This window comes from Camelus dromedarius, chromosome 4 (genome assembly GCF_036321535.1).
Source record: "Camelus dromedarius isolate mCamDro1 chromosome 4, mCamDro1.pat, whole genome shotgun sequence".
NCBI classification, from domain to species: Eukaryota; Metazoa; Chordata; class Mammalia; order Artiodactyla; family Camelidae; genus Camelus; species Camelus dromedarius.
This window is the reverse complement of record NC_087439.1, coordinates 63,413,901-63,440,899: the sequence shown is the minus strand read 5'-3', so window position 1 is coordinate 63,440,899 and position 26,999 is coordinate 63,413,901. Positions and strand designations below refer to the sequence as shown.

The 26,999-nt window shown below is 33.0% G+C and overlaps 1 protein-coding gene across 4 annotated transcripts in view; it reads right to left on the bottom strand.

Moving 5' to 3' along the window:
* ERBB4 (erb-b2 receptor tyrosine kinase 4) overlaps window positions 1–26,999 on the bottom strand; it is a 984,076-nt gene that overhangs the window by 455,353 nt on the left and 501,724 nt on the right. For all 4 annotated transcript variants that reach the window (XM_031451836.2, XM_031451838.2, XM_010992478.3 and 1 more), the window contains exon 3: window positions 1,636–1,822. In XM_031451836.2, coding sequence (XP_031307696.1) covers window positions 1,636–1,822 — 187 coding nt within the window. The remainder of the gene's footprint in view (window positions 1–1,635; window positions 1,823–26,999) is intronic.

Genomic DNA, 26,999 nt, shown 5'->3' with positions numbered 1-26,999 from the left:
AATCATAAGACCTAGTGTAAGCTCACTCAATATATAAGGTATGTTTAAATGTGGCATAATTTTGATTAAATAACTCTAATATTTTAATAGTGTGATATTAAAAGTGGAAATAAATAATTCTTTAAAGACTAATTTTCTGTGTGAAAGGATTCTTCAAATAGTACATATTGTGGAACAATAACATAATTCAAATAATATAAAAATTTGAAAATAAATTAATTCAATTTTTCTTTAATATAATCAGAGGAAAATCATGAAGAAAACAGTGCTTCCTATGCAGGTTTTAACTGTTATTTTTAGATTCCTAATTTCAATCACTCAGTTTTTCTCTATCTGTTCCATTTCCAAAATTCTTCCTCCTATCATTATTTCCATGCAAGTAGCAATTTAATCAAATACCCTGCTCTTCAGTGAGATAACCATCTTTGAAAGGAAAAAAAAAGGTAAAAATGTTGATGAAAGAATCTATAAATTCTGAGCAATTTGCATTTACCATTATGTCATCAAGTCTATAGCAATCATGTCCAAAATAAATAACATAATCAGCATTCCTTTCTTCAACCAAAATATCTCAATTTTAGCTCACGTCTGGCTAACTATGAAGCTACTTTTAACTTAAAATTATATATTTTATATCCACTATAAATAGAAGAAGCATATAATTTTAATAACCTGACATTAATCTTATTTGTTTCTTAATATTTTAAGGCAATACCTCTAAAATATTTCATATTCCTATATTAAGAAACATCACCGCTGAGTGGACTGAAACACATAAAGTCAATAGATATTTTCATGCAAAACACATAGATCATATTAATTTAGATTAAATTAATAGTTTAAACTCCTTTCTCCCACCGTGAGGTAATTAATTACTAATTAGCACAATTTGGTTACAGGCACACATGGTGAAATTCATGATTAAAATCCTTGTACCAAAAGTTTTTCCCACCATAGCCTTTATGAACTCTAAACTACTTGAACTAAACAGGTATCAGTGGGATTTCATGGGCCAGATCACAAAACCAATTCCTTAAAGTGTTTTTGTAGCAAGATAATAATTTCAGATTGCTAGCAATGACCTCTTTCTAATCTTAGGAAAATGTCACTGATGGCATTAAAGCATTCTAAGAAAGAAATACTGATGGCCTTTACTGAGTTACTGAATAAGTCAAAACTGAATTAATACATTTGATATGTTTTCCAAAAACAAGGGATTGTACCAAAAGCTAGATTAGTGGAACTAGATATAATGGTTTGTGGATTTACTGAGCTCTGACGAAAGTGAGAGAGTGTTATGGCAGAAATTTGATGATGTGGTCCACTGTTCACCTGAGACCGTCCAACACAGCATTCTTAAACCTGCTTCATATCTCAGTTTTCAGTCACTGAGCATTTCCTTAGAGCACACTTCTGTTCAGCTGAGATACAGTCATATGTTATCCTTCAGACTGCACTTACAGTATCTCTACACACAGCAAGGGCATCGCAGGGCATCATTTCTCATAAAATGAATAAACAGCAGATATTTAAATGCTTTATAGCGTTCCTCATTGTAATACACACTGCAGAAACCAGACACACGTAAGTCTACATTGATAAGACTATATTTGCCATCGTGCCTATTTTCCTTACCTGTCAAGTTCTTCAATCCAAGTTCTTGGAGTCCAAAGTTTCCATCTTTTCTGTAGTTTAAAAATATTGCCAAGGCGTAACGGTCCTCATAAAGTTTTGTCCCACGGATAATGCGTAAATTCTCCAGAGGCAGGTAGCGAAACTGATTAAGAGCCACCAGCACGTAGCCCGTGACTTCTCGTATGGACTGAAAAGACACAAAAGATTGCTCGTGTTAAACAAAAAAGCTGTTGGTCAGCATGTTTAGGTAGTTGTCCAGATAAAGATGAGTTTTTTAATTTGAATTTTCAGCTTTTAATTGAATATACTAATTTCCACATCATATTGTACATAATTGCCTTAACATACAAGATCACAAGGGTTAGAATCTCGTTTGAAGTATGAGCTGTATTTTTTTAGGTCATGAATGTGCTTATAGTAAAAAATAATGAGTTTCATTTTATGAAGCATTCTTCAAGCCTGAGATTTGATTATAATTAAACGAATAAAGATCTCATTCATGGACAGACTAAAATGAGGTAAGAAAACATAACCATCAATCAAACTTTATATTTTAAAAAAAGCATATTGATAAACTTGTCGCAAATAAAACAATGCTGCATTGGATTGTAGACCGGAACAGATTTTAAACTGCTGTGTTAGTGTTTAATGCTATAATTTCAAAGAACAATCACCTTATATATCTCTGGAGAACATACACACATACACACATAAACACACACACACACACACACATATGTATAAAGAATATATATTAGATACTGACTATAGTTTCTAATTTGATTATGACCACAGTTTTTATTTTTACTGTCTATTGTTTAGATATAGTTGTCTATAAGTTAATTACTGGAAGATTTATGAGACATTTTAAAGCAAAAAATGTCACAAAAAAGGTTTTAGGCTTTATCTAAAGCTATAGTTTTCAGTAAAATGTAGACAAACATAATGATGGTAATGAACATATATGTTAATTTTGTAAAATTTAAATATAATGCAAAAGTGCTAAAATATTTGATACTATTTAATGTCAATTTCATTTTATTTTAGACCTTTAGATTTCAGATGTCCCTGTGCTCAGTCCTTGGTCCTCTCTTCTTTGTCTACTCTTACTCCCTTGTCCTTGTCTTATCCAATTTCAAGGTTGAGGACTTCCAAAATTTTACTGCCAAACTGTCCCCTGAACTCCAGAGTCATATCCAACTGCCTGTTCTGCATCTTCACCATCTTTACTTGGATGCCTCGTGGATTTCTCGTAAGCACCTATGCAAGACTGAACACCTGTCTTCCTTCCCCAACCCTCCAGAAGCCTTTCTCATCTCAGTTGATGTCAATCCACCCTTCCTGTTACTCAGGCCAAAGTCTTGGGGTCATCTTGACTTTGCTTTCACACACCAAATGCAACCCATCCTATTTGTTCTGTCTTTAAAGGATTAGGAATTCAACCACTTGGGGTATCCACTGGTATCATCTGAGCCACCATCATTCCTAACTGATTACTGCAGTAGGTCTCCAGGTTTCTATTCCAATGCCTTATGGTGTATTCTCAGTAAATGCTAGCTCTGACCTTTTTAAAATGAAAAGCATATCATGAGGCTTCAATTCTTAAGACTTAAATGTCTCCTAAATCACTCAGAGTGATAATCAAAGTTCTTTCAATGATCAGTCAAAATCTCTATCTGTGCTGTCCAGTACAGTAACCACTTAGCCATACCATCAGCTATTGAGCAACTGAAATGTAGCTAGTATGGATTAAGATGTGTTGTTAGTATAAAATACACTCTGAATTTCAAAGATTACATGTTGAAATGAAAACATTTTAGATAAATTGATTTACATTAGATATCTTATTAAAGTTGAGTTTACCTGTTTCTTTTGACCCCTTTTATTGTGGCTACGTGACAATTTAAAATTATATTTTTATGGCACTCAATATATTTCTACTGGAGAGTGCTACCCTGTATGATCCGGTCATCATTCATTTTCTGACTCTCCTCTTTTTAACTCTCCACCTTGCTCACTCTATTCCAGTTTCGCTGGTTTCTTTACTGTTCTTTCAACACACTGAGCATGGCGCTTCCTCGAGGTGCTCACTGCACTATCAAGGGCCTGAGCTTCTCTCCTTTCGTTATCTTCTCGGCTGATATCCTCACTGCCTTAAAGTTTTTGCTCAAATCTCACCTTCTCAGTTGAGGCCAATCCTGACTGACCTATTTACCATGGCAATCCTCCCACCTTTCTTTGCTCTAATTTTTATCATTTCTACAGTACCTCTCACCCTCTAAAATGCTATATTGTTTATATATTTACTACATTTAGTATTTAAAGACTCTGTCTTCACACTCAGGAGAAAAGAAGAGGTTTATGAGTAAAGGAGCAATATCAGTAGCAGTGTTTATTGGAGGGATAAACTCTTTCTGGCTATTACTTAATAAAGCTGTGCCACCTGGCATAGCTTTTGGACTACACATTAGCAGAGGCTGCAAATAATGGAGACCCTAGTGTAAGAAGCATTATAGATAGGAGCCAAGAACAATGACGAACACATAGAGAAAGATCAACTAAACAGAGAAGAGGATGCTCCATGTGCCCTTAGATACACGAGAAAAGTGAAATATAACTAAGAAAATATTTGTATTCACATATTATTTAACGTATATATACACATATATATTTGAATTAATTACATTGTAAAATATACGTACTTCTAAATCCAGAGTATGTATTAAATTATTCTTAGAAACATTTTTGTTATCTTCATAAAAGTTACAGTTGAAATTAATAGCTACTCACTTATTTGGATTCTGGAATTGAAGGGATATACTGTTTTAATTGAGATTCTAGTGTCCAAAATGAGTCTCTTTCATTATCTGTTCTGCTTATTTATTACTCTCTGGTCTTGCAAAAATAATACATGTAACTTAAACATTAGCTTACCAATCCTTTTCCTGTGGGAACTTTGGGCATCATTGCATGCCAATGCTGAGAAAGCATATGCTCAACTCATTTTAAACAAAGCCACTCGTAAGAAGGTGATATATAATATATTCATAATGAATTATTTGGTAATAACAATGGTGAAGATCCTATTCACCTTATCCCACACATCCCTTCCTCCTACTGAGCAATAATGTAAATATTAAGAGAGAAAAAGATTATAGCAAATCCCTCAACCCAAGATTTATTGCTCTAACCTTTTCTATCTGGAGGTGCTCATGAAACCACAGAATTTTTAAAGAACTATAGGAGACAAAGATAAAATTCTTGCATTTAAAAGCCACAAATATGCCTTGATTTTGTCCTCTTAAGTCTTCTGTTTTCTGGTATTCACGGTCACATTCTCTCAGGTACTCTTAAACTCTTTCTGTGAACAAGTATCCTGAAACATCTCAATAGGAAACTCCATGGCAGATAATGTGAGCTACAATGCATACCAACTGCAAATAAAATTACAGGAAACAACTTAGTAACAGTAGAATCGCTTAATGCTGAAAAGAGTCAGTAACATGGTTATGAGTTAATATTGGCAGCTCACTAGGAAACCTAGGTAGAAAGTCAAGAGATATCTAAAAGTGTCAATTGAGTTTACAATGTCTGATAAGGTCACATAATCAGGTAGTTCTCTACTGTTCCTCTCCTTTCAGCCATTAGGAAGAACCGGAGTACCACAAGCTTTTTAACTGTCTTGAAACTTTTTACAAAAATAAAAACAACTTTTAAACATATAGACTTAGCTATGAGAAGTATAACAGTGAGAAATGTGGGCTCAACTGCCAGGCAAAGCTGGACTCAAAAGCTAGCCTTTATGCTTTCTAGCTTTGTGGTTTTGATCAAGTTATTTATCATCACTGAGTCTCAGTTATACCTCTCTTATCAAGGTGCAATAACGATTAGAAGATATAAGAAAAATGTTTGGCAGATTACAAGAGTTCAAAAAGTTCTAGCTGTTACAAATACTATTATCTCTCGTAATAGCCAAGATATATGAACTATCTGTGGACAATCTGAGTTGAAAACAAAAATAATTATAACATAAGAATCATTGTTTTTAATCTCTTTGCCATGTGACCTTCGGTATGCTTATATCTCACCTCTTCAACTTGCAATTCATTCCTAAATTACAGGATTAGTTCCTTATAATATCATTTCTGTGTATGTTATAGCTGTTAGTACAGACTCTGGCACTGACTAGACATTCAATAATGGCTGTTGAATAAAGAGGAATTAAAGAGTAGAATGCAATGCTTAAGGTCTTTTAAGATACTGTTTTCCATGGAAAATGATTTTATGAACCTTCTGCTAATAAAAAACATTCCTTAGACAGCACAATCTTGACTTGTGCCCAAGGACCACGATGGTAAATAGAAATCGTAAGAATGACTCAGCAAGGAGAAAACCCTGACTCTGGTTCTGGCTTAGTACGTTTAGTCCCAGGAAACCGTCTATTTTGTCAACGGAAGAGTGAATACCCACCTACAGACATCTCTCTCACTCCTTGTGGTGTAAGCGTTGCTGACTAAAACTGATTGATTTCCATTGTCAATGTACACCTCTACAGTTGCTTTCTTCAAGGAGTGAATACATTGATGATCATTAAACCCTTAAATGCTTCAAAGCTCTTCTAACTCACAGGACAATTTGTTCTGCTCATGGCATTTGATGATCAAAATCAAAAGAAATGGAAAAACGAAAGAATTCTGACCAACTTCTCACACCATATTCTCAATAACCTAGAAAAAAATGCATGGTTTCTTGTGAAGTACAGAAATTTGTAACCATTTTTCCCACATAATATTTTAAGAAAGAAGGTGAAATCTGCAGTTATAAACTTCCCTGGATTTTCATGGGTGCCATTCAATCAGAGATGAGAAGAGATTGTACTGCTTCACTGGGCTTTCAATTTACCTTCAGATCATTCCAGAAAAAATCAGGCTTTATTATTTCTAAACCTCTATTTCATTTCACAACTCTTAAAGCAACTTTTTTTTTTTTTTTGTATTTAGTACAATTCCCTTATTCTTTGACTATAGTTGATTTTCTCTAATTTGGTACTTAGTGGGAATAGTGAATAGTTCCTTAAATATTCCTTCATCTACCTGAAGATTCAAGTAATTGCAGTACCTCACATTCCTGAATATTTAATCAGTGTTTAGGGATAATTTAATGCACATTGAAAGCAATGATACATTCTTGGCTAAATGTGTAAATCATTGCTTTCTGGATTTTTTTCCTATTCAAATTACACATCAAATCCTTGTTATTTTTCTTTAATATAAGCAACACTTTGAAAACATACCTATTTACTTTTGTTAAGACCTTCTGTAGCAAGTCAAAATAGTTCTGAATTCTCAACTTCTACACCAGTGTCTTACGCACTTACACCCAATTAGATAACATCCACAATTAATACTAACATATTCCATCAGTCAAGACATCCACAAATATAATAATGACTACTTATGATCAGCAGACTTGCTATTAAATAAATCTGTAGTATCACAGAGAATAGTGAGGAGCAGAGAACTGTGGGAGTGGGGAATTAGGAGGAAACTCCTTCTGCTGAATGACTATAGAATATATGTGTTCTCTGACAGTAACAAATGTAGTAGCAAATGGTAACCACCTCTCTATCAGTAAGGCTTTCCATTAAGTTTCCCTAGGTAATTAATTTCTGTCCCTGCCCTTACAGCAAGTCTGAGAATTTCTAAAGCAGGGAACATTCTTAACTATAATATAAGATTAAGAAATTCACCAGGAAAAAATTAAGAAGCATATAGCAAACATTACATATTCCTGCTGCATGTAGAGACAGAAACTGATTCACTATATATCTCACTCTCATGTGAAACATCTAAACATTATAGCGTATTTGGTTTTGGAATCTTGCTTTCAGTTTTCCCACTTTCCTTAAAAAATCCAATGATTAGGGCATACAGTCAAAAAGAGATTCAAAGTCTGACCTAATTAGATTAGGAAAAACAGGGTAATGCAAAATATCATGTAGCAGACTACAGTAGATTTGAATTTATGCTCATTTTACAGAGCATGAAATAACACTCAAAGGGCAGAGAACTTAATCTATTTCTTCTCAGCAAAACTGCTATTTCTAGCCACTACCATCCAGTCTCTTAGGTGCCAGTACTGCTACAATTCCTACTTTCTAAGAATCTACAGGCCACTTATTCATCACTGGCCACTTAGCCAGCTTTCAGCTCATGACTTCCTTGCAGTGAATACCACAGTTCCATTGAAAAAAAGAACTACTTAAATCACCTCTCGCAGAATAATCATCCTTTTCTTTGTCTTCTATATCTTTCTTAGTTGACCAGAGGGTTCTTAATAGTCCTCGTTCAGGTCTACATTCCCAACTGGTCCTTCACTTCCTGATCTTATATTGGCTATACTGCTGTGTCATAGACTTGTTACACTATAGTTAGGTTACACAAATTAAATTTGGAGCTTTCATAAATCCATTTACATAATCATACACAAATCTCAATTTTAAGTGTCTATATTTTAAAATATATATATATACTGTTAAAATTTCCACCATCTCTTAAAATATATATTATTTCCATGTGTTTATATACCTATGATTACATTTTAAACCTGAATTCCAAATTAACATTTTAACACCCTTATAATTATTTAAAATATAATATTGAGGCAGGGTATAGCTCAGTGGTAGAGCATGCCTAGCATGTATGAGGTCCTAGGTTCAATCCCCAGTATCTCCATTAAAAAAATACAGTATTAAGATTTATTGCTTCTGAAAGCAAGATGATAAAGTAGGCATATCCTGAGTTCACCTCCTTCCATGGAAACACCAAAATTACAACTACATATAGAACAACTATCTCTTAAAACAAACTGAAGGCTAGCAACTAAGGATATGAAGAAAAGGACACACTGAGATGGGGGAGAGGGAGCAGAAACGTGGTCTGGCCGGAGCTCTCACCTCTGTGAGATATCACAACCATGAAGGTTTCCCCTGAGGAGTAAGGAGTCTGAACCCATGTAAGGCTCCCCAGCCTGGGGTACTTGCACTGAGAAGACAAGGCTCTATACTCTCTGGCTTTGAAAACCAGCAGAGCACACAAGTGGAAGAGCAGGAGGGCTATGGGAAACTGAGATTCTGTTCTTGAAAAGATTGCACACAAACATCTTGGCAAACCATGACCAGAAACCTACAACAGATACACAAAAATAAAGGGGAAAAAAAAAGGAATGTAAACATAGCTCTAAGAAAGTCATCAAATCACAAAGGAATAGAACAAGAAGAAAAGAACAGAGGGAAACTACAAAAACAACCAGAAAAGAACACAATGGCAATAACTATACCTATCAATAATTATGTTAAATATAAATAGATTAAATGCCCCAATCAAAGGCGTAGGGTGGCTGAATGGAGGAAAAAAACAGAACAAATAAATAAACAAACAAACTAAAAATCAAAATAGGACCCATATATGTGCTGCCTCTACAAGACTGACTTCAGATCTAAATATACGTACACACAGACTAAAAGTGAAGGGATGAAAAAAGATACTCTATTCAAAGAAAAACAAAAAGAAAGGTAGAATAGCAATACTGTATATTAGACAAAATACAATTTAAAACAAAGGCTGTCACAAGAGACAAAAAAAAAGCATTACATAATGCACTCAACACAGGAGCACCTAAACACATCAAGCAAATATTAACAGACATAGAGACATTGATAGAAAATAATAGTAGAGGATTTAAACACCCAATAAACATCAATGGAGAGACCATCCAGACAGAGGATCAACAAGAAAACATTGGTCTTAATTGACACATTAGACCACATAGACTTAATAGGCACATACAGAGCATTCCACCTCCAAACAGCAGAATAAACATTACTTTCAACTGAACATGGAACATTCTCCAGGAAAGATCATATGTTAGGCAAGTCTCTTTATATTTAAGACTGAAATCATATCAAGCACCTTTTCCAATCACAATAGTATGAAACTAGAAAGCAATTACAAAAACAAATAATGAAAAAAAAAAACCCACAAACATATGAAGGCTAAACAACATACTACTAAACAAACAGTGGGTCACTGAAGAAATCAAAGAGAAAATTAAAAAAAAATTTTTTTGAGACAATTGAAAATGGAAAGACAACATTCCAAAATTTATTGATCACAGCAAAAGCAGTTCTAAGAGGAAAGTTTATAGCAATGCAGGTCTACCTTGAAAAGCAAGACTTATCTAAAATAAACAATCTAACTTGCATCTAAAGGAACTAGAAAAAGAACAAAGCCCAAAGTTAATAGAAGGAAGGATCAGAGTAGAAATAAATGAAATAAAGACTAAAATACATATAGAAAAAAATCAATGAAACTAAGAGCTGGTATTGATAAAGATAAACAAAATTCACTTTGGCCAGACTCATGAAGAAAAAGAGAGAGCTAATTAATAAAATCAGATATAAAAGAGGCAAAGTTACAAATAACATCATTAATATACAAAGGATCATATGAGATTACTATAAAAATTAAAAGTCAACAAATTGAATAACCTAGAAGAAAATATTAAAATACCTAGAACTACACAATCTTTCAAAACTGAATCAAGAAGAAATAGAAAATATGAATAGAATGGTCATTAGTAATGAGATTGAATCAGTAATCAAGAAAACTTTCAATAAAGATAAGTCCAGGACCCAAAGGATTCACAAGTAAATTCTACCAAACATTAAGAAAGAGTTAATATCTATCCTCAAACTTTTCAAAAAGTAGAAAAAAAAGGGACACTTTCAAACTATTCTATGTGGCCAACATTACCCTGATACAAAAACCAAATAAAGACACTGAAAAAAAAAAAATTACAGGCAATATTTCTGTTGAATATACATATAAAATTCATCAACAATATATTAGCAAACCAAATTCAATAATCTCTAAAAAGGATTATACCTTTGATCAAGTGGGATTTATTGCAGGGAGGGAAGGATGGTTCAATACGGCTAATCAATCAATGTGATATACCACATTAAGAAAAGGAAGGAGAATAAATCAAATGATCATCTCAGTAGACACAGAAAAAACATTTGGCAAAATTCAACATTCGTTCATGATTAAAAACTTTCAGTATTTGCAATAGCCAAGATATGGAAACAACCTAAGTGTCCATCAACAGATAAATGGATAAAGAAGACATGATGTATATGTATAATGGAATATTACTCAGCCATAAAAAGAATGAAATTTTGCCATTTGCAACAACATGGATGGATCTAGAGGGTATTATGCTTAGTGAAATAAGTCAGGGAAAGAAAAACAGATACTGTATGTTATCACTCATATGTGGAATCTAAAAAATAAAACAAACAAATAAGTATAGTAAACAGAAACAGACTCACAGACACAGAGGACAAACTAGTGGTTACCAGTGGGGAGAGGGAAGGGAGGAGGTGCAAGATAGGGGTAGGGGATTAAGAGGCACAACTACCATATATAAAATAAATACATTGCAAGAATATATTACACAGCATAGGGAATATAGTCAATATTTTATAACTTTAAATGGAGTATGATCTATTAAAAATACTGAATCACTCTGTTGCAAACCTGAAACTAATATATTGTTATAAATCAACTATACTCATTAAAAAAAAAAACAAACACTGTCAGCACTTTCGTACATCTGAGACATGGATCAAAGCATTATAATATTTATCTAATTGTTCATGTGATGAGTATTTTCCTCCACAGAGAATCAAACTGGTTAGGCAGTGCAGCCCAATGTTTATACTTGGGTGCTGCAGTCTAACAGATCCTAGTTTGATTCTTATCTCCTTTACTTATTGACCTTGCAAGAGTTATTTAATCTTAATTTCTCTTCTGAAATACAGGGAAAAAATCTTCTAAATGATTAAAAGTTGAAGATCTTCAAAAGATAATCAATGTCCTCAAAATATTATTGTTAGTTCAATTATACAAAATTTACAAATATTTTGTGTATTTTAAGAATGGTAAATAATATGGAAGCAAATATATATTTGACATGAAGTTGATTAATTAAATAATTGGTAGTACAATGTGCAAAAAGTTGTGAACTCCAGTCAGACTGCCTGATGTGGGCTGAATTTTGACCCATCAAATTTATATGTTAATTCCTAACTCCCAGTATACTAGAATGTGACTCTCAGTTAGGGTCTTTACAAAGGTAATTAAATTAAAATGAGGTCATTAGCCCTAATCCAATGACTGATATCCTTAAAAGAAGAGAAATTTGGAACACAGACACAGATGCAGGGAAGATGATGAAAAGAGACATGAGCAAAAAACGGTCATCTACAAGCCAATGGAAAACAGAAGGAAGGAAGGAAGGAAAGAAAGAAGAGAGAAAAGAAAGAAAGAAACAGCCCTGCTGACAACTTGATCACAGAGTTCTAGCCCCAAGAATTGTGAGAAAATAAATTTCCACTTAAGCCTCCCAGTCTGCGGCACTTTGTTACGGCAGTCTAGTAAACTAACACACTGCCTAAGTGCACAATCTAGCATTTAGCAGCATTATGTTGTGTGAATTATTTGTCCTTCTGTGCCTCAGTTTCTTCATCTGTAAAATATTGATATGAAGTTCCCAAATTCCTAGATTATTTTGAGAATTAATTCCCTGTAAGTTGTTTAAGAAACAGTCTGGCTTATTGTAGGCTCTCAATATTAGCTGTTACTGTTTTGTTGGTTTGTTTGGTTGGGTTTTTTTTTTTTTTTTTTTTTTTTCTGAATCCAGTATCTTTACTCGTCTTCAACATGCTGCCTTTGTTGCACAGTGTATATAAAACTGTGTTTCTCTATCTAAAGGAATAACTATGCATTACCAGAATTTAGATGAGAAAACTGCTTGATACCATTGCAGTCTACAATTGAGAGTGACAGCTTCATGTCTGAGGTCTTTTATAAATGTGATTTTTCCCCTCTCAAAATTTAAAGGAAGAATATGGGCCTTTATGAAATGATGTGTGACAACAGCTGCCTCGTTTGAAAAGCCTATGGGAAACGACCTTTGAGAATGTGGAAGTTAGAGGTGATTGCTTTTGTTACTAGTCTGTTTTTATTTTTAAATGAAAAGGGTGAGCAATTTCAGAAACAGTAGAGCCAAAGTATCAGGCTTGGATTTGACAAGACTGCCAAGATACTCTTTAATATCTGTGTAAATATTTGCCTGTGAAAACAGAAAACAAAGGCTTAATTAATTTATAAAGAGTAAATACTTGCTTTAGTCATTTCTTCAGTGACAATAGGGTCTTATGTTATTTATGATGTTCTTAATATTCACTTCAAACAAATACAGCTGGTATCTATACACACCTGTAGGTACAGTCAGGACTACAGACATAACATGAATTGAGATCGGGGTCTTGAGACTAAGTCCTAAAATGCTTTTCATATTTAGTCTCCTTATGCAAGTCAAAACTTTCTAAGTGGCTATTAATTATTTCTAATAATTATATTAACTCATATTTATTTAGTGTTTTCTGTATGTGAAGCATTTTTATAGGTCTTATTTTTTTTCCTGTTCACATCAACTCTTTGATTTAAATATTGTTGTCTCCATTTTATAGATGAAGAAACTTAAGTTAAATAATATGCCCAAAGTCACATAAACAAAAAAGTGAGTGGGGAAATATTAAAAAACAAATCTGTCTCGTTCCAGGGTTCAAAATCATTTCAGATATAACTTTCAGAAAAGTGGTGTCAGTTAGCCCCTGAAAAGTAACATTCATTGCAATATGGTCTAAAATTGTGACTTAAAAATACCATATTTTATCAGTCTCCCAAGGCAATAGAAATGAAAGCAAAAATAAGCAAATGGGACCTAATTAAACTTATAAGCTCTTGCACAGCAAAGGAAACCATAAGCAAAGCAAAAAGACAACCTGCAGATAGGGAGAAAATATTTGCAAATGATGCAACCAACAAGGGTTTAATTTCCAAAATATACGAACAGCTCATATAACTCAATAACAAAACAAACAAACAAATAATCAAAAAATGGGCAGAAGACCTAAATAGACATTTCTTGGAAGAAGACATACAGACAGCTGATAGGCACATGAAAAGATGCTCAACTTCACTAATTATTAGAGAAATGCAAATCAAAATTACATTGAGGTATCACCTTACATTGGTCAAAATGGTCATCATTAAAAAGTCTACAAATAATAAATGCTGGAGAGGGTGTGGGAAAAAAGGGAGTCCTTCTGTATTTTGTTAGTTGGAATGTAAATTGGTGCAGCCACTCTGGAAAATAGTACAGAGGTTCCTTAAAAACTAAAAATAGAGTTGCCATATGATCCAGCAATCCCACTCCTGGGCATATATCCAGAGAAAACTCTAATTCAAAAAGATATATGCACCTCAGTTTCATAGCAGCACTATTTACAATAGCTAAGACATGGAAGCAATCTAAATGTCCATTGACAGAGGAATGGACAAAGGAATAATACACAGCCATAAAAATGAAATAATGCCATTTGCAGCAACATAGATGCACCTAGAGATTATCATACTAAGTGAAGTAAATCATAAAGAAAAAGATAAATAGCATATGGTATGACTTATATGTGGAATCTAAAATATAATACAAATGAATTTATTTACAAAATAGAAACAGAATCACAGACATAGAAAACAAACTTATGGTTACCAAAGGGGAAAGGGGATAGGTGAGGGATAAATTAGAAGTTTGGTATTAGCAGATACAAACTATTATATATAAAATAAACAACAAGGTCCTACTGTAGAGCACAGGGAACTATATTCAATATCTTATAATAAACCATAATGGAAAATAACAAGAAAAAGAATATATATATATACACATACACACACACACACACACACACACATATATATATACATATAACTGAGTCACTTTGATGTACACCAGAAACTAACACAACACTATAAATCAAATATACCTGAAAAAAAAAGAATTTCACATTCTAAGTTCTTTTTATGAAAAAAAATTATCTAAGCTAGAATACCTATCAAAAGTAACTGCAACATGATTCATATATTTCTAAATTCAAAATATATTAAGATGTACAAAAAGTAAACCTAAAATTTTAAAATAGCATTCTCCTAGGTGCCAAGAAGCTAGAGGTCTTTTCAAATGAATTTGCAGAATCAAATGAGATTCTGTACATGAATTCATGATGTAAATATGACAAAACAATCCTAGTGCAAAAGGGTTGAGTGTCACTACCAGATGGAAAAAGAAAGTCATTTGAATTTGGAGAGCTACTGCTTAGCTGTATGACCTACATCATAGTACTTGCCTAAACATATGCTTTCTTAATCAAATTTTTAAAAAAGAAAATTAAGGACTGTTATTTTTGTTTAATTTGGAAACTAAACAAATTTATACTTAAAGAAATTGGCACATAGTAGTTATTTAATAAATATGCACTGACTTCTTTCCTCAAAAAAAAGTCCTTAAGTCTCTGCTTTTAGCTTCATCCATCTACCCATCCAACCATCCATCCATCCATCCATTCATTCATCCAATTATTTATTACTTAAATGTTTATTGTCGACCTACTACGTAAGAAGCACTATTCTAGGTGCAGGAGACACACTGGTGCTTAGAACACACATGGTCCCAGCTCTCATGGTGATTACTTTCTTCATCACTTCCAGTATTAGTCCAACAACTAGATTGGCACTAAGAAAAAAAGTTCAACCAAGAAAAATATGAAGTGACTTGAAAGCTAATTCTTCTCTCTTTGTTTCTTTAAACATAAATTGTTATTTTATAACCTCATGCATTAAACATCTCTTTATCTTGTATAAAGTTACCCCATACTCTGTCACACATTGCTCCCTTCCATTTCTGAGAAAGAATCTGCATTTTCCTTTTAACACAATTTCATACACTTGTGTATGCATCTGTGTGTGTGTGTGTGTGTGTGCACATGTGTGTTTTCAGCAGCCTCAAATAAACAACTTCACCACTATATATTCCACATTCTTTTATCCCTTTACTGGAATTTTACAGTGAAGAAGTCACCAGTGTCTTCTAAGATAGCACAGACATTATCTACAAGGTAAAAAGCATGTTGATTCCAAAATCGTTTTTAGAGATCATGTTTTTTTGCCTATTTTTGATTTCATTCATTCAACAAACTATTTATAATGTGTTAGAAACTATGTTTTGCTTTGGGGTTAAGGACCTATCATCTAGTTTGTGGTTTTCAAATATGCTTTCTTGAAATTCACTTTGAAATATGCCTTCTTTTCAGATTTCATAGAGAAATTTCAGCTTTTGGGTCTGGAGCAAGAAATTCACGTGACGATCTGAAGCATTTCATTGTACCAGGCAGTGAGGATACCATCACAAATTACTAAGGTCGGGTCAAAAGGGTTAAAGAACCAACTGAAAGAGACCCTTCCTGGCTACTAATTGAGGAAGTAGAATTTCAAAAACAATCATAATAACAAATGATTGAGTCTTATGAAACACATTTAAATCTATGAGAACATAATATTAAATGAAATTAATCAGCACTTTTGGATAATAATATTGAACCAATTTATTTTCTTAAAATATTAGAAAATAATCAAGTGTCTGTCCTTTTTTCTATATGAGTTGTAACAGTGGGTAACCAAATAACAGATTAAAAGCAGCACATCTTTATAAAGTATTTCAACTAATAAATAAGAAAAAAGTTAAATGAGTATTAATCTATTGGTTTATTAAGTGTAACCAATATAGCATACTGATGTAAGATGTAAATGACAGAGGAAATAGTATGATCTATTTGGAAACTATACTTTCTTTACAATTTTCCCACAAACCTAAAACTTCCAAAAAGACAATTTATTTTAAAAATTAGAGCAGTATTATTCTGAATGTTTTTCATGAATTAATGGTTGTAGGTATGTAGCAACAGTGACTGGTCATTGCAAATGATATCACAGTAATAGAGAAGATGAATATGAAGCAATTTTCCATGGTTCTTCTGCATGGTTTATATCAGCCTTTGTCCCAGACTACCTTTTTTCAAGGATGAATGGAGCAAACAGCACTGGAATATAATGATAGTTTTTCCTTCCAGGATAGAGGGCAAATTTGCAAGCAAGCCTCTTTCAAAGATTGAGATTTCCTATGCTCAGAATTCCCCCCCGGTGGCACAAGTCCATTTCATGTACAATATGTACCTGTGTGCACTTCCCAGTCACCCCCACGGGACCTGCTCCAGGAGAAAGGGGAAACAATGTACACATGAAGCTCATGCTGACCATGCTGTGCCATGGTGTCTGGAGTCTTCTGCCGACACACGTGCCAGGCTAACTCGTTAGCTTGTAAACAGGCTAAGACCTCAAAACTCTCAACAGTGCCCATAACAACTGGTCATTATGTACCTCTGGCTGAACACACCACCACCTATGGTTTCACTAAAGGAATTGAACATGAATATGACAAAGTCTGTGGGTCCAGCTGCTGATTTGGAGGAACTGGAGAAGGCAGAAGAACGTGTTGAACTCTACCATGAATAAACATTCAAAAATACTCCAGGCTCTGGAAAACTCTACAGAAAAATGTTTCAGGTTTGAATGGATAAATTATAAGAGGGTGGGGGAGAAAAAGAAGAACCTGTAATTAAAAGTCTTAAACTAAAAAAAAATCTTTACCAAACTAATCTTTAATTCTAGGGATGTATAATTCAATGATTATAAAGTATAAAGACACACAAGACAGTAATTATATAAAAGGAAGGATGGTGGCTACTTTAGTAGAGAAATGGGTTTGAGACTTGCATGAGGCACACTGCTGAGTTTCTGGGGATGGCTAGCAAAGCTCTATTTCTTAATGTAGACTAACAGTTACAAGAGTGTATGCTTCTAAAAACTCCTTAAACTAAGTTTTCAGTATTTGTGCTGTATTTGTAACATAAAGTTTATAAAAAGAAGTTATCAGGTGGTAAACACACGGAAGCACACAAAGGTATCCCTTAATGTGGAGACATTTTACCATTTGATATCTGAAATTTAGGAATCAAACGATTTCAGATTGTATGGTGTTTCTTGCTATCAAATCCTCTTTATTCAGACTCAGGCATGGAATATGTGAGTAAGGCACGCTTGTGCAGCCCAGGCAGAGAGACTACCACGTCTTATGGCAAAGTGCCTTGAAAGAGTAGGGTGTGCTCACAGGTCTAAAAGTTCTCAACTGTAAACAAGGCCAGGAGGACAAGAGACTCAACTGGAAAAAGGCAATGGAAGAATTCAAATTTTTACCTTTCAGGCAGTAGGGATTTAGTGGTGCTATATACAAGAACATTAAGCTGTGATTTGTTTTGTGGAATTATCCGCCTGGTTGTAGTGTTAAAAATGAGGCAGGGGAATGAGAGGCCGGTTGAAAAAGGTAAGGAAATCCCTGCCAGACAAGGGATGATGGCAACGTGAATACAGAATAGCCAGGGATGAGATTCAAGCCATCTTCCTGAGGTGGAATAACAAATAGTTCAATGATTTACTGGATATGGGGATGAAGGAAGAAAATGAAACAGGAAACGACTAGTTGTTTTGTTTGTTTGTTTGTTTGTTTGTTTCTTTGTTTGTTTTTTTGTCTTTAGCTTGGGAGATTGGTAGATGGGGCTGTCGTTAACCTGGGTAAAGAACAAGTTTGTGAAGAGCATTTTCCCAAACACTATACGAACATTTGATTATCTGAAGCTAAATTAACATATTCTTCTTTGCAAATTCTTTTAAATAATATTATTATCTGCATATCTGTTAAATGTGGATAGAAGGCATATGTGTCTGATATATGTTTCTGTGTTTAGTATGTTTTTTAACTTAAAAAGAATGTTAGCACCTGGGATTTCATATATATTTATGGGCGTCAACTTATATTATTCTTACATAAATACAGCACAATGGTTCTCAATCGGGAATGTTTTGCTCCCCATGGGACGTTTGGTGATGTCTGGAGACATTTACATTTGTCACACCTGGAGCGGGCTGGCATCTAATGGGTGGAGATCTGTGATGCCAGTAAACATCATGCATGCATCCCCAACAGAGAATCTTCAAATCCAAACTGTCCGTAGGACCAAAATTGAAAATTCCTGGTATAGACTTATTAATTTGGGGCAACTGCTTAATTTTATTGCTTGTAGGTCTTCTAAAAGTAGTGAAAATTGTGTCCACTAGGGTACTTTTAATATGATCTATAAAATATACATACAAAATATTTATATTAATATTCCTATAAAATCTATTTTCTTAACCTAAAGTTATCATTATACATATCCAAAAATATAAGCAGGTAGAAAAATAGATATAAAATAGCTATACAGATATAGACTGACAAAGATGGCTGTATGGATGGTGGATGGATGGATAAATAAATGTCTATAATATGGGTAAATTATACACAAATAAATTTCTCATTCTTTTTTTCACTTTATAACTTAATTTTGCAAGAGCAAAGCTTTCTATATTGATTTTCTTTTTCATTCACTGTTAGAAAGCTTACCTAATGCAACTCAGGAACATTGACGCTAAGATGTTGCATTTATAAACAATTTATAACAAAGTCAGCCATTTCTTAATAGACATAATTCTTCTTTCTCTCTGAGAAGGTATCTTTTGCTAGAAAAATTATATTTTAGTCTCCAAGCTATATTTAATCACCTCAGTTACTCAATAACACAGTAACTAATTTAAATATAAAAAACAACAATGTCTCCTTGTTAGGAGCATATGAAAAAATGAAGCCTGCTAATTTCTTACATGTGTGGTAGACAAATGCTTATAATCATCTTTTTAAGTTATTCTCATTTATTTTATTCCTGTTAAGCCAATAAATAAAGATGCATAGTGTTTCTCTCTTCTGAGTTAACTTCATCACCTTCCTCTTGGATTTGTTAATCACACTAGGCTCCTGCAGTGGTCGACAACACTGAATTACACACCCAAGCGTGGCTACTAGATTCATGATATGCTCATTAACACCTGAGACACAGACATCTCTCCCATCTCCTGGAGAATGAATGTGGGTACTGAGTCCTCATTCCAATCACTGTCTCCATCATCTTCATCAAATCATCTCAGCACTAATGTTTCATATGCACATCACAACTTACAAAGACCTTCAACATAAATATCACATTTAACCTTCAATTGGCAACTTCTAAAACAATTCACTAAGTTTCAGCAGATATTTTTAGAATTGTGGTAAACTCTAAACTGTGTTGAGGCTTTAAGTTCATGAACTACAGGAATCTTAGAACGGAACTGATATTAATAAAATTAGGGCATAGATGACATTTGATTTAAAGCTCTTAAATTACACCACTGGAAAACATTTCATCTCCCTTTCCTAAAACTTGCTCTTTTAATCCTACACTAATTTCCTTAAGAAGGACCCAATCCTAGTATCTGATGCAACCTCTACTAGCTGACACATGGTTATGAAACTTATAAAATATTCATGCTAAGGTCTGTTTAGCTGACACAGTTACTTCAAATCCCTTGTAGAAAGTATCAGTGTACAAAAAGATAGATAAAACAAATTAGGTCATGGGCATTAAGTTTCTGCAGAAGGACATTTTCCTACTGCTCAAATTCATGTCTGCTGCTGTTACAACACTACAACCACTATTATTACTATTATTATCATTATTGCCACTCTTACAACGATTACTCTTTTATGGGCACCTACTATATAGCTGGCATTGTGCTTGAGACTTTTACATAGAATATCAAATTTAATTATTATTATCTCCACTTCTTACCTTTCTTTTAAAGACATGTCTAGTTTGATTTTTTCAGTTATACCCCAATTCCTTCACATAAACTGTCACCTATACTGCATAAACACAAGACCCCTGATGATTACCAAATTTTTATAATTGCTCCTGCATTCCACAAAATACTTTATAGACACTGACATGCCATACGGGAAAAGACAATAGGGACAGTATACGCAAATATTTTATGCATCAAGGATTCTATTGAAAATATTGTTATGTTTTCCAACATTAGATCACTATTCTCAGAATGTTATAAAAAACCTGCAAAGATATTAGGAGAGATGTTGCTGTTATTTCCATAAAAGTAAATATCTTATATGAAAAAGGAAAAAAAAATAGTTTAAATTGACAATAATTTAAATAACTCATAGATGTAAATTATCAATATAATCAGTATTGCTATTAATTTTATAAATTACCATAAAATATATATGCTATCTTAAAAGATATTTGCATGAAATAATCACATTTGAATAAATGCTCTAGTGTTAAAAGACATTTCCCAAAGTAACAGCTCTACTTTTCTATTTTACTTCAGAGACTAAAGTACAAATAAGACAGCTAAAATCAACCAAATTGCTATACATACAAATTTTTATAAGTGATATGGTGATTCAAAGCAGAAAATCAAAATCAATACTATTTTTCAGAGAAAATGAAAATAAAAAAATTGAGGTTCTGAATGTGGTAATATTGAAACTTGAAAAGAAAATTTCTCTCACAGAATATATCATATAATTTAAAAAGCCATTGGTTTCCATACACATTTCTATAAATTTAAAGTCATATAAATGCATTTACTTTCATTTATCTACAAAAAAGCATAAAATAAAGTCATGTTTAAGGAAGAAAGGGCAAAACATATTTATCATTACATTTTAAAAAACCATCTCAATTAAAAATCTTTCAACGTAAGTTTATTTTTAAACAAAAATGGAAAAGATAAAACATCACTCAGTGACACAAGGCAAGTGGGTGTTTTTAAATATTAGAAAATATTATATTTTATACAGGTGTATAAATATCGTTGGGTGTATATTTTTAAGTCCATCAACTTCAAAGTATTATATTAAAATTTTGAAGCTGCTACTTGAAAAACCAATACCCTGTATTTCTCTCCAAGGGCATTATAAGCTTCAGAACACATTCTGCTCAATTTCATCTGAATTTTATCACATCATTATAGAGAAGACAGAGCAAATGACTGCTTATAGATATAAAGTAAATTTTAGGGTCATTAGTATTTAAGTTTTGTATAATTTTATTTGCCTCCCAAAACTAGGTCATGAGCTTTATATAGCATACTATGTTTGTTTGTTTGTTTCTTTCTTTCTTTTTTAACAGGAATCTCCTGTACAGTGCCTAATATGATGGTAATTATTCAATATTTATTTCACTGAGTTAAATGGGCTGAGGTTTCAGTTTATAACCCTTTCTAACATGTAGGGTTCTAAAAGGACAGATGTCTGAATGGCTTCTCTGAATATATTTTAAACCTAAAGAGAGACAATTGTTCAAAATCTTAACTTCGTTGAATTCATTCAAAATAGACCATCCATTCATTCTTCTCTTATTCCTTCATTCAGTTAAGTATTTAATGACTGCTTGCTAAATGCTAGGCCTAGGCTTTGTTCGGGAACATTTAAATGAGACAAACCCAAGAGCTTCTCTTTAAAAGCTTGGCATGTAACAGGGAACAGAGTAAGCACAGAAGTAGCTGCACTTAAGGAGAAAGTGTTATGTAAACATGACAGGAAGCGGTAAGAATAATGCCTTCTGAGAACTCTGAGGTTACAGATGTTAGCAAATTAGGATCTAATGCAGAGAAACAAGCAAGCATTTCCATCTTCCAATCTTTTAATTATCATTTATAAACATGGTAGATAAAATGGAGAATTACCAAAGAAATAGCAACATCTTAAAAATTTATGAGCAGGGCCCACAGATGATGGGATGATGGCCTAATTAGCCTTACTAAGAAACCAACAGAGAACAACACTCTATGAAAGGATCAAAAGTAGATTTCATTGATAAATAGAGATGAAAGGAATTATCTCCTGAAGATAACCGCCAGACAATGCATAAAGCAAAGAGCCAAGATAAGCCAAACTAGTACAATCTGAAATTCACTTATATTTTTCCCTCATGGAATTAGAATATTTTTATCTTAGTAATTTATTCATTAGTTAAAATTTTGCAGATTATCATTATACATAGCATGTAGCATTTTATATCCTTGATTCAGTATATGCTAAGGTGACTTAAAGTGAATCATTTGGAATACAAATACACCTTTTTCTTTTATTTCTGTACAGACTCTAACTATGTAAAACAAGTTAGAGTCTGATAAAGTATCAAACAATTTTTATTGAGACTGCATTTAGGCTAATAGTTATCATATTAAATTTCAGTAACTACATATTTAAAAATTCCTATCATCTAAGGAATATGCATATTATACTTACATACTAAAGTAGTATGATTAAAAAAAAGTCAAAGTGTTTTAAAAAGCCATTTTCTTGTGCTTTCTCCTTCAAACCGAATATTCTTTCATTTTTTCATCTCACAAACTTGTGATTCTAAACTCCTTTAGGCATCACTGGTTTTTCAGATGTACAGAACAAGCTTCAATGAAAACACTCTCAAATTTTTACTGTGAATGGTTTGGGGGCACATTTCATGAAAATAGTTTCTCTAGTGCTTGACAGTGAAGCAAATGAAGCATCATTTCAAGAATCACTCTGCCAGTTCGCCAAAATTTTACAATGAGAAATATTAAGAACGTAAGTTTTATGCAGATTTCAGTCAGGGCCAGAAAGGCCATGATTAAGATGTAGGCACTTTTTATAAATTAGAATGAAATATGTAATATATAGAATAGAGACTGTCTCAGAATGCTTCACCCCACCAGCTTCTTATTGGTTTAACTAAACTATTCTTTAATCAAAATGTAGTGGATATATTTATTGCTCTGATTGTCTGTTGTCAGCTGTCCATATGTGCTGAACATTTTCAAATCATAAACTGAAGATGACCATCGGATTGGATAAAGTAATAAAGCCACAGGGGATTTCTGGAAATTTCCAAAACACAGTATCAATGAGAGTAAATAAAATTAGTGACTTCTTAAGTTATGAACTTCTTTTTTTCTTCAAGATTTTTTATTTCAAGAGGCAAGGGATTACACCTGATACATAAGTGGTTGTCCAATGACTCAATGACTTTTTATTTTCCACTTCTCATCCTCCCACCTTGCTCTCTCCAGTTCAAAAAAGAAACACCATTTCTACCCAGCAGTGGACCCACTCAAATTGAAGTCAAACCCAAATTAGTAACATACAATTTCCGTCAAACAAAAGAGTTTAAAGTCTCTCTCTCTTTTTTTTTCTTTTTTTTAACCCTGTAGAGTAGATAGCACAAATGGAGAAGCAGCATTGAAACAGATGCAGGACACAACATTTCTTTTCTTTTTCCCACCCACCCTTATAAAATTCTTGAATCAAAACCGAGACGCAGAGAAGATTCATAGTGTCTAGCCAAATGAAATAAAGGAAGTAAAATAAACATCAAACATTTCAAAAGTGTATTAAAGCATGCCTTCTTTAGCAAGGCAGTGACTAAAACTAAGGTAACTGACAATGATACTAATAACTCTAGTTAAAAAAAAAAAAGATATCCCATCATGCAGAGTTGGATACACACAGGAGTTTGAGCAGTATGTTAGAAAATACAGATCTATTTAGTTTAGAACAAATAACATCTTTTTTACCAAATATGTTTAAGTTCTTTAGTGAGAAGAGTCTGAAACCACTACATATTATGCATGGTTTATTGTATGTAAGAATATTTATGCTGATTATATACTATATTTTTTTTCTTCTAGGTCTTTCTCAGTACAATTAATGCTTTACTGTATTCATACAGTTGAGAGTGGTGGAAACCCTTTCCACGTGGTTGAAGATGGAGATCTAAATTACAGTAAGGCAATTCTTATCCTATTGCCCAGAGTGGATGTAAGGATGCTCTTACAGAACATTGTTGAACTAGACTATTGTCTGAATGAGTTTCAGATCACACTTGCATTTGTATTACCAGTGGCTACAACACAACCAATCTCTTTATCCTTGTAACACCAATGCCCAAGATAGCTCATAGTAAAAATCACATGAATACGGAACAGAAGAAAGAAAATAAAAAGGAAAAGAATCAGAAGAAAGGGAGGAAAATGGAAAAATAAAGAACACGGTGAAAAAGCCCTAAACTAGTTCTTAAGAACTCTCAGTTGTGTCTAAATTGTGCCAATTAGCTATATAACCTTGGGTTAATTACCTTAACTTCTTCTTTAATCTGTAATTTGAAGGAAGTCTACTCTAGTATCTCCAAGATTCCTTCCAGCTTTAACTCTACTATAAGAACATTTCTCATAGTGGGAAAAAAAATAGCTTTAGCAATTTAATGTTTATTCCTCTATGTATTTTTGTCATGAAGAGTATAAATATTCAATCACTATGTTGAAATGTATATATTCATAGGATCTCCATAAGAAACTAGTATAATCAATAATGTCAAATTCTTATGTATTGTTTAAAAAGCTCATAAAACTTAAATCAAGAAATATAGCAACCCCTGCTCTTAAATAACTGACAATAAGGGAAAGTCATCATATCATCAAAACCCATTCCAATTTTGTCCAATCGACTCTGAATTCACTGGTTCCAAGTTAAATTTAGTTATAGAGAATACTAATCTGTGTAAAAGGTCAAAACAGAGACCCAGTCACACTTTCATTACCCATTGCTCCATGGGTCTGAAATTTGTAGCTACACTTTGCTCTTTTTACAGAATAACCACATTGGAAAAAAGACACAAGGTTAAAGGAAGAGTTGGTACCAACTCTATCAGAAAGACAATTTGTAAATAAACTACACGTTTGTACTCAGATAACCAAGTTCGTATTATTTGTTTTGAATGACATCCTTTAAAGGATAAACTAAGCTGTTCTAAAGAGGGTTTTTTTGTTTGTTTTTTTTTTACTATTTATCAATATTAGAACACCTCACCCAAATGTGTGCCTCATTTACCTCCATTTCACTTACTTCTTGCACACAATTTTTCAATACGTCATTAGTAAAAGAATTCATAAGAAGAATCACCTTGTAAATAAATGCCAATGCATTTATTATCAGTAACCAAGATAGTCTCAAAAAAAAAATCAGTGTTTGGGAATTATGCATTCTAAACTACTTTATTTTCAACCAAAATATTCTCTCAAAAAGAAAGAAGCATTAAGAAAAGTAGTCTCCTTCCAACTGGCTAATTATTTTTTACTAATATTATTGCATATAAATTTCACTCTAAAAACTTTTCTGTGCCTACCTGTGGACGTTTAAGAATATTTTATTTAAGATCCATCTGTCATAAGTAAATATTCCCAATAATATAAACTATTCACTTCATTTTTACTAATTTTCATTGACTTGTACAGAACAGTCAGACAAGTTGTTTCCATTTTTTGTTGATATTAAAGATAACTCATGGGAGGTTTACCTATTAACATAATATGTCATTTGTGTCAGCTGCTCCATTGGAGTTTTACCAAAGCTGAATCAGTTAAAATAAATAAATCTCTAATAAAGTATAACTCTAAACCAGAATTTCATCACTCATTCCCTGGAGAATGAGCAAAGATACCTGAGGCCAAATGTACTTAATTGTTCCACCATAAAGCCTTGTGTTTAATTACAGATTTCTTTAGAGGAATTCCTGACAGTTTTTATTAATTATCTGCATTCATTGTTCAATCATAGAGTTGAAATATTTTATATCCATTATCTTAGCTGAAAAGCCATTATTTAGTTAGTTACTTAGCTGTTAGTTTTTAAGCTGCTGGATGTCATACAAATAGAGTTCCTACCACTGGGGGATGGAAGGTGAATCAAGATCTCTAGCAGTTATTTGGAGTCGAATGATCCATTCATAGCTTCACTGTAGAAATTTTATCAGAAGGGAATTAAATTAAATCTGCTTCAGTGGTATCCATGATCATACCCTGCATTTGTTCTTTTCTGAATTATAAAATTCTATCTATTTGGTATTCATCTGGTGTGTGATATTAAATACCATTTGCATTTTAAAAATAAGTTGTAAAAAAATCAAATCCAAAATAAAACTAGTTTGTAGCCAACAAGTCAATCGTAATAACTAAAAGTGCTGAGCCAAAAAGAGATTAAACTTCTGAGCAACTGTCTTAAAATCAACTGTTATGTATCTTGGCTTGCACATTTCAAAAAAGAAAATAGACAGACTAAAAAAGTAAAAAAATATCATGTCTTCCTGTGTGATCTTCAGAAAGTTTCTCGATCCCACCACGAGATAAAGATTTTTAAGCGTGCCAATACATTCTAGGGTGACTGTAAAGATTAAATAAATGTCATTAAAATTTTAAATAATGTCTTTATGTAAAGATGATTTAGGGTAACGTTATGAATCCATAGGATTATAATTAATACATAAGAGAAGGAAATGTAGGAAAGAGTTACAGTTGTCCCTTGATGTGACATTTAGT